Source organism: Agrilus planipennis, unplaced genomic scaffold (assembly GCF_000699045.2).
Source record: "Agrilus planipennis isolate EAB-ADULT unplaced genomic scaffold, Apla_2.0 scaffold32, whole genome shotgun sequence".
NCBI classification, from domain to species: domain Eukaryota; kingdom Metazoa; phylum Arthropoda; class Insecta; order Coleoptera; family Buprestidae; genus Agrilus; species Agrilus planipennis.
In genome coordinates this window covers 227143-235853 of record NW_020439506.1, presented here as the reverse complement: position 1 = coordinate 235853, position 8711 = coordinate 227143, and the positions used below count along the sequence as shown (strand labels likewise).

The following is an 8711-nucleotide window of genomic DNA, read 5'->3' as shown; positions in this document are numbered from 1 at the left end:
CATTAAAACCATTTATATTAAAATTATAAAAAAATATAATCGAGACCGTTACAACAAGCCCTTTCATTTGATATGTCACACGGTACAGATTACAAAACCTTTTTTTAATTTCCTATTGATCCCCAGAAATGACCCCCATGTTCAAAATTAATTTATTTACGTTATGCGTCCGTGTTTGGGTCACAGAAATTCATATGTGTATTAAATTTTAACTTAATCGGTCCAGCAGATTCGGAGAAAAATGACTGTGATAAACTGACAGATAGACACACGAGTGATTCTATAAAAGGTCCGTTTTTCATTTGGACGTAAGGAAACCCAAAAAGAAAACTGAAGTATCTTCAGTTGAAAAGTCACTAAATATCTACCTATTTTCCTGAAGCATTTATTATAATGCAATTTTTTACTGTCGAAAGATAAATATTACTCAAATATTTTTACAGACAGAAATACAAAGTCAACATGCCAGAAATAAGAAAAAAAATCGGTTGTCTGTAAAGTCGGTTTACTGACGATAGTTGAACGTGACAACGTCATAAAAAAATACTGTTGGAATGGTTTCATTTTAAAAGAAAATTTTAGAGAAGGAGGTGAATGGAAATGTATTATTGAATAGCAGCTGTCCACGCGGACGCATCGCTCACTCAAGTAGGAGAGAGACAGATGTCGAACGCGGAAGCCGATTGTGCCTCTTTGCGGCTCGTTCCGCGCTCTCGCTTGCACTTCAAGCCTTAAATGGAACGCCTCAGAGCGAGGTAACGCCGCATGAGTCATGTTTTTTCGTGCGTGCAGCCGGCCCCATCGAATTATAAGACGTTGTCACGTCAAAAATATAGTATCCATTCATCTGTAATACATAGATAGTAGACTTTATGCTTTTGGACATGAGGCACCTATATCATGCATTTCACGCAAGTAAATAAGANGAAAAAAATATAGTATCCATTCATCTGTAATATACAGATAGTAGACTATGCGCACAACTTCATGCTTTTGGACATGAGGCACCTATATCATGCATTTCACGCAAGTAAATAAGAAAATGAACGCAGAGTAATATTTTATTCAAAATAGAACTCATTTCACTGAATTATCTATTCACAAATTTATATAGTATCAGAAATTAAAAAATTACGTACAAAGGTCTTAAAATTACACATGCAGGTCGCGAGTTTTTGCTTTGCCCAATTGTCTTTGTAACAGAGACTTGGTCCTTGGGATACTATTTAAGCTCTGAGTCTGCAACAAACATAAAAGGAACATTTCATTATTTCGTATACGACTGTGAATTAATAAAACAATTGTAAAATACTGTGTAAATTCTAAATAATTTAACATAACTGTACCTATAGGTCATACAAAGTATAATTATGATATGTTTTCAATAAAATGTAATGGAAATAACATAGTTTAAGGAAATAAGCAAAAAATACCTTCTTGGATATCTGCAATTTTTTAGGTAAAGTAGGCGTACAAGAACAAAACCTAATCTCTTTTCGTCAGAGGATTTGGTATGGTTTTTGGGTTATTAACAGTTAAAGCCAAAAATGTATATTATTGTATAATATTTTCCACCCTTATTTGATTAAGAATATTATATTACTTGTAAAACAATTACTCGTCACTTAAACAGAGTTATCTGTATTTATTAGTAATAATTTTAATATTGCTAAATAATTAAAATTGCATTTCGAAATAATTTTTCATTTATTAAAAAGACTATTTAAGTTCAAATCAATCGCATATGTTTAAAGATTATGTACAGGTGTTTTTCTTTGTATAAAATATAAGTACTGTGCGTTTAAAAATAAAATCTTTTTTAGCTTTTAATTGTTAATAACTAAAAAAATACAACGTGTAATTATACAACACGCTACTGAAGTGAAACTTCTTCAAACACAGTGATTTGTATGTGTTTGTGTGTGCTTGAGCAAGGAAGTGCGAACGTGGTTGCTTGGGAAGTTGCTGTGAGTTGCAAGTATAATAGTTGGTCAAGGAGTGTAAAGATGCTTCGTTTATTTATTTGAGAATTAGTTTGTTTTTGTTTTTATTTTATTTTGTTTAATCCGTTTGAAAACCATTTATTTAACCTGTTAACAATATTTATTTAAAATAAATACCTAATTATATTACTGTTTTTTCGTAAATTATCGAAAGTGTAAACTTAATAGGTAATTGGGTCACTTCAATAATTTCCGAATGTGATGTCTCTAACTAAAGATAATCACTATTTATTAAATAAAATATATACAGAACTATGTACAAAAATGAATTTGGTGGTAACAATTNTGTGGAAGTATTAACTGTTTTTTTGAAAAAACTTTTATCCAGACGAAAGCATATTTCTAAATATAATACCCTTTCCATAGTAGTAAACCTTTTCTCTTTTCACCCCACTGTGGGAAGTCAAATAAATCAGGATGAACACAGGGGTGGAAACTTCAAACAAAATTGTGGTCGGTGAGCCCAGCGAAAGATAAAACATAAAACGTTGTGGTATTTTAGGGGGATATTAAAATACCGTGGATAGAATGGATTACAAATGAAGAGCTATTGGAAATCGTAGGAGAAGAAAGGGCGACATGGAATTAACAAAGAAAGGTGGAGATAGGAACGATATTTTCTAAGGCATTAAGGGCTAGTTAGATACATATTAGAAACAGAAACAATAATAAAACGGGACAGAGGAAGACCTATATTTGATTGCTATTCGCAAATAGTTAAGGATGGGAAACGTTTTAGTTTTCAGGAAATGCGAGCATGAGACGGTGAAAGTATGGACAGGAAAGGGTGAAATTGCATGTCCAACCAGTCTTCGGAATGATGATGTAACACTGCAACAAACCTTCTAAAATTAAAACATTTTTTTTTCAATTTAAACTCATAGACACTTCTAGACGTTTCCATTTTTAAAATTTCCGTGAAATTGTGAAACGGATTCTCCAACAATACTTAGCGGTCGTCGCGCACGAGGCCGAGTTGTGCGCAAGGGCCTCTAAATTGTAGGCATTTGAATTATAAAAAGGATAGATATTCGAATTTGGATGATTCTAGGCATTTGTAGATTTATGTTATTTAACGTTTTTATACGTATGTATATTCTGCAGTCGTTTTAAAAATACGAAAGATTATTGAAATACATAATAGTTCAGGCAAATTAGATTTTTGGGTGGAAAAGTTTGAACTAGATCTGATTTTTTCAATTTGTAAAAAATTAGGTACATCATTATTAAACTTCTGCTTCTGCTGAAAAGTTTGTGTAATTTTCTTTATAAATAAATTAAGGATGATTTTTTGATCTATTTTCGTTTTTGTTCTATACTTTCTGCTGTTTTTACCAAGAAAAGCTAAATAATAAAGTAAATTTACGTGAAAAATTCAGGTCTAGTCCAAGTGTTTCCAAAACTAAGTGTAGTAAGGAGCAAAAATACCAAACAAAAGTTTTGTTACATTTGCAAACACTGCAAGAAAAAAAAGGTGTTGCAAAAAGAAAAAAGAATTACCGATGGCGAAAGAAGATAAGAAGGACGGATTTAAGCCATCAAAGACGGTTAGCGAGCGTTGTTCAGTCTCTCTTTCTCTCATCTCTTTTACACCTTCATTCGAACGGTGTATGTGTTTATATATTTTCCCTTATTAAAGAAATATATAGTTACCTCCAAGTTTCTTGGAGTTCGGGGCACGTATTCGCTAGTGCCGCGTTTGATGAGATTCCTCTGCGAATGGAAACGTTGCGAGGCAGTCCGGCTGCCTCCAGTCAGTGTTATGAGCGTATCTTGGCGGCTGAGACCTCGGCTACAAAATACTATCTTGAAAGTGCGTCTGAATTTATCCGACAGGACGCAGTACAAGATGAAATTGCACGATGCATTCAGTGTTATTAGAAAGTTGAAAATGTTACCTAAACCTAAAAATAACAATAAAAAGGCATACATTTAGTCAGTCTACAGACAAAGAGTAAGGAGACAAGAAAAATTGGTCTTTTCTTAAGCGCTCCAATGAACTTAGTGNTTGTGGTCGGTGAGCCCAGCGAAAGATAAAACATAAAACGTTGTGGTGTTTTAGGGGGATATTAAAATACCGTGGATAGAATGGATTACAAATGAAGAGCTATTGTATGAGATCCTTACAACAATATTAATTTGAAATCATTTTTCGATTTTTTATCCACTACAAACTTCCTCAGATTAATGAGGAAAATATTTTTGTTGCTATTGGAGCATTGGTGCGTAAAGCCAAACGTCCCTGGTTCGATTCTCCGCGAAGGTATAGCAACAGTAATATTTTTTTCTCATTAATTTGAGGTAATTTGTAGTGGATAAAAATTAAATGAATTTTTACATTACCTAGTATTAAACATAGTTCGCCCGAGGGGATTACTTTTGTTCTTTGAAATACATAATCTGATCAAAGCCCGAAAATAAAAAAAAATAACGTAATGACTTCTCTGCAAAAGTCGACATCGGTTTTGTTCGAAATTATTAAAATTTTTGGAATAGCTGCAGTTCCAGGCCATACTGCCAACGTTCAATGGGTGTTCTCTTTCATAAACGCCAATTGGACTACGGAACGCAATAAATGCAATTCCGAACTACAAATGTTATATACAAAAGAAATTATAAGTGCTGTCAGCACAGGGCAAAGTAGTTTTACGTAGTTAGTATCAGCAATTTCTTATGCTAAAGTGTACGATGTGTTGCATACCTATTTACAAACAATTCCTTTAAATTTAATTTTTCAAACAATTTTTAATACAAAGAAAGCAATTAAACAAATTGTTCAGAAAAGTGAATTTCGACCACCCGAAGCAATGGTGTTAACAGTTTCGAGCTTACAGTGACTGATATGGGGAAAGAACTTGTATTACCAATATTTGTACTTGCAAAGATGCACCGTTCTTGAATGATCTAAATAATTTTGTAAATGGTATAAAAATATAAAAACAAAGATCTATAAACTTATTAGATACAATAATTCACAATTGTTTCGATTAAACAGTCATTTTGAAGTGTTTAATACCGTAAGCAGATGGTATTGTCACGTGTATGTAGGCAACCCAACATGTATAGTGGCAAAGAAGATCAAGATTCTAGATCACTTATACTGGAAAACTTTAGAAAACGTCAAGTCTCTATAAATAGTTGTCACGAGATTGAAAGGAGTACGTAGTGCGAGTCAGAGAGTTCCAGGCGATATAAAGCGAAGAAGAAGCGGCGAAGAAGTAATAAAGTGTTGTTGTATGTTTAGCAAAAAAAAATATGCTAAATAGTGGTGCTTTTAACTTAAGCACTGCTGGCTTTGTCTCGTATGTTTGATTGAAATATATCTTAAAAATGATTGACTAAAACTGTGAACTGCTTTAACTTAGTTTATTATTTACACTTTAACAATTACAATTTAACTCTCTTAACTACTGAAAACTAATGGCTAACTTATACAATGTGTTCGATGTGACCTCTCAACAGGAACTGTCTTTAAAAACTTATTTTTCTATGCTTGTCACCCTTATTTCATTTTAAACTACTCCCAGATGTAGCCTTTTCTTAGAAGGTGACAATATCGACACCCTGCCGACACGAGTTCTAACCGACCCCTCAATAAAGCAAAAAGCTGTTGTTTAACAAGTGTTTTTATAGTGGTGAATTGATAATTAATTAATATGGATCTAGGATTGTTCCTTGGGGCACTCGAGTTGTGGCAATTTGATACTCACTAACAATACCATTACTTTTGACTCGTTGCCTTCTGTTATGTAAATGAACAGTTAAGAATTCTAAGTAGATATTGTGTATTTACTAAAAAAAAAGGGATTCTCAAAATGCGTCATATATTGATATTATGGCTGTTGAATATTTCAGAACATTCTGCATTCTTCCAGTCTAGTTCATTCTAATAAATTCTAACTCAGGACAATCCTAGAGATGGAGAATATTCTAACTGAGCGAAGGATTTTACGCCCTCGCTACTTTCCCTGAGGATGCTAACATCAGTATTTAACGAAATATCGGATAAACGATTCAACCAAAACAGAAACAATCCTAAACCACGGTTATTATGCCCCTATATCAAGTAAAAATTATTTGGTCGAAATATTAACCATCAATCTCCCATACTACCATAACTACCAATATGTAATCACCATATGCATGATGGAAGAATCACGGGTTCTACCTCGTACATACAAAACCCGGTGAAACTAATGAATTTGAAGAAAAATGTGTTATTTGAAATGAGAAGCATCAATACTTATCTCTGAATTATTTAGTTTAATTTGACATAAGAGTATCTTAGGAGCAGCTAAACAGCTTAGAACTTATGTACTTATCAAATTAGAAAGACATTTTAGTTTGATAACATTTAAAGTTGATATCGCAAACATCGGACTATTTGATTAATAATAAACGACTTAAAATACCCGACTAATAGCTATATTTCTATTTAATCGTAAAGTAGGTAGCTAAGCTTTTAGGGTAAAAGATTTGATTAAATGTAGCGCCGGGTCAGGGTTTCCAATTTTGGACCTGGCAACCCCATACAGTACACAATTTCCTATGGATGTACTATTACATCCATTTTGCGTCTATCATGTCCAATTTCTTCAAGGGATTGATTGAGGACATACTATATATATCCTCATTGGACATATCTACAGGTGTCTTTACAGGACGTGCATCGGATATAGAGTGGATATCAGGTATACATCATCAGCTCCACTCCCTTCTATCCTGAGCTAATTTTTGCATTTCCCTTAAACTAGAACATCCCACATCCTTAACTATTTGCGAACAATAATGTAATCTAGGTCTGTCTCTACTCCTCTAAAATCGGTTTTCTGCCTATAATATGTCTCTGACTAGACCTTCATGCCTGAGAAGGTGTCCTTCCAACACCAATCTATTTTGCCTATTTTTTATTGACTTCCAGGGAGTCCTCTGTTCGCCTATTCTTTCTAATACTTCTTCATTTCTAACCTTATCTATCCACGGTATCCTCATCACTTCGAATTCTTCTAACCTTTTCTTTTCCGCCGCGCCCACCGTTCATACAGCGCCGCGCTCTTAACACACCTTTAACAATTTTGTTTCGAATTTCTAAATTAATCGTTCTCGAGCATAGAAGCGACTTCCTTTAAATGAAGGCGACTCGACTGCGCTATCGCCTGCTTTATATCCCTACTAATCCTTCCGTCCTGAATTATCTGACTTCCTAGATATCTAAAATCAGCCACTACTTTTGCGTCTCCAATCTTTATATTCGCTCTTTTACTACTTTTTCTCCCCTTGCATCCCAGCATTTTTGTTTTACTTTTATTTATTTTCATACAGTACTGTTTCGTCAATACCGATTTAAAGCTATCTCTAACTCCTCCTTGCTAGATACTGCTATATCTTCTGCAAATCTAAGTATACTAATCTTTTACCCCTCTATATCTATCCCTAAGTTACAGTGTACTTCGATGTATGGATTAAAAAGTAGGGGTGACAGTGTGCATCCTTGTCTGACTCCCTTTCTAATATTTACTTCTCTACGTTACTACTCCAGCTCTATAACTGCCTGTTGCTCTTTATGCAAACTATCACTCTATCTCTGTAACTCATCCCTACATTTTTGAGTATATTTAATATCTTGTCCCATTTAACATTGTCAAAAGCTACGTATTATAAAATTATTAATAAAATGTGGGTTCATAAGATCAATTTGGGTTTAGAAGAAATAGAGGACCACGGGAGGCCATTCTAGCTTTGCGGGTAACAATAGAGAAAGCGACAGAAAAAAGAAAGAGTGCATACATAGGATTTGTAGATTTAGACAAATCTTTTAGCAATGTTAAATGGGACAAGATGTTAAATATACTTATAAATGTAGGGATGAGTTACAAAGATAGAAGAGTGATACTTAGTTTGTATAAAGAGCAATAGGCAGTTATACAAATGGGGCTGCAACGCAGAGAACGCAGTAAATGTTAGGAACGGAGTCAGACAGGGATGCATACTGTCACCGTTACTTCTTAATCTATACATCGCAGACGCGGTTAACATCATTAAAGACAGGCAACTGTAGGGATAGATATACAGGGGCGAAAGATTAGTATGCTTAGATTTGCAGATGATATAGCAGTATTAGCATCTAGCAAAGAGGAGTTAGAGATAGCTTTAAATAAAATGGAAGTGGTGTTGAGAAAACAGTGTTGTGTGAAAATAAATAAAAGTCAAACAAAAATACTGATACGTAAGGGAAGAAAAAGTAGAGAAGGAGCGAATATAAAGATAGGAGATGAAAAATTAGAAGAAGTGGCTGATTTTACGTATCTATAGGAAGTCAGATAAGTCAGTACAGAAGTACAGTCTCGAGAGTACGGAAGGAGTAGTAGGGATATAAAGCAGAGGATAACGCAGGGTCGAGTCGCCTTCAATAAAAAGAAGTCACTTGCGAACCGTTAATTTAGAAATTCGAAAAAGGTTGTTAAAGGTGTATGTTTGGAGCACGGCGCTGTACAGGTGCGAAACACGAACAGTGGGCGCGGCGGAAAAGAAAAGGTTAGAAGCGTTTGAAATGTGGTGTTACGTAGACCTAGGTTAGATTACTGTTCGCAAATAGTTAAGGATATGGGTTGTTCTAGTTTTAGGGAAATGCGAAGATTAGCTCAGGATAGGAAAGAGTGGAGGTACGTGTCCAACCAGTCTTAGGACTGATGACCTTATGATGATGAT

At 34.3% G+C, this 8711-nt stretch overlaps 1 protein-coding gene across 5 annotated transcripts in view; it reads right to left on the bottom strand.

The window, feature by feature from the left end:
- Window positions 1-1043: 1043 nt before the first annotated feature.
- Window positions 1044-8711, bottom strand: part of LOC108735748 — a 169201-nt gene continuing 161533 nt past the window's right edge. For 4 of the 5 annotated variants that reach the window (XM_018467880.2, XM_018467879.2, XM_018467882.2 and 1 more), the window contains exons 6-7: window positions 3657-3907; window positions 1044-1239 (exon numbers count right to left, since the gene is read on the bottom strand). In XM_018467880.2, the coding sequence (XP_018323382.1) occupies window positions 1153-1239; window positions 3657-3907 (338 nt within the window). In that variant the 3' untranslated portion in view covers window positions 1044-1152. Of the gene's footprint in view, window positions 1240-3503; window positions 3908-8711 lie in introns of all 5 variants that reach the window. The other variant, XR_003232063.1, reaches the window with a different exon arrangement.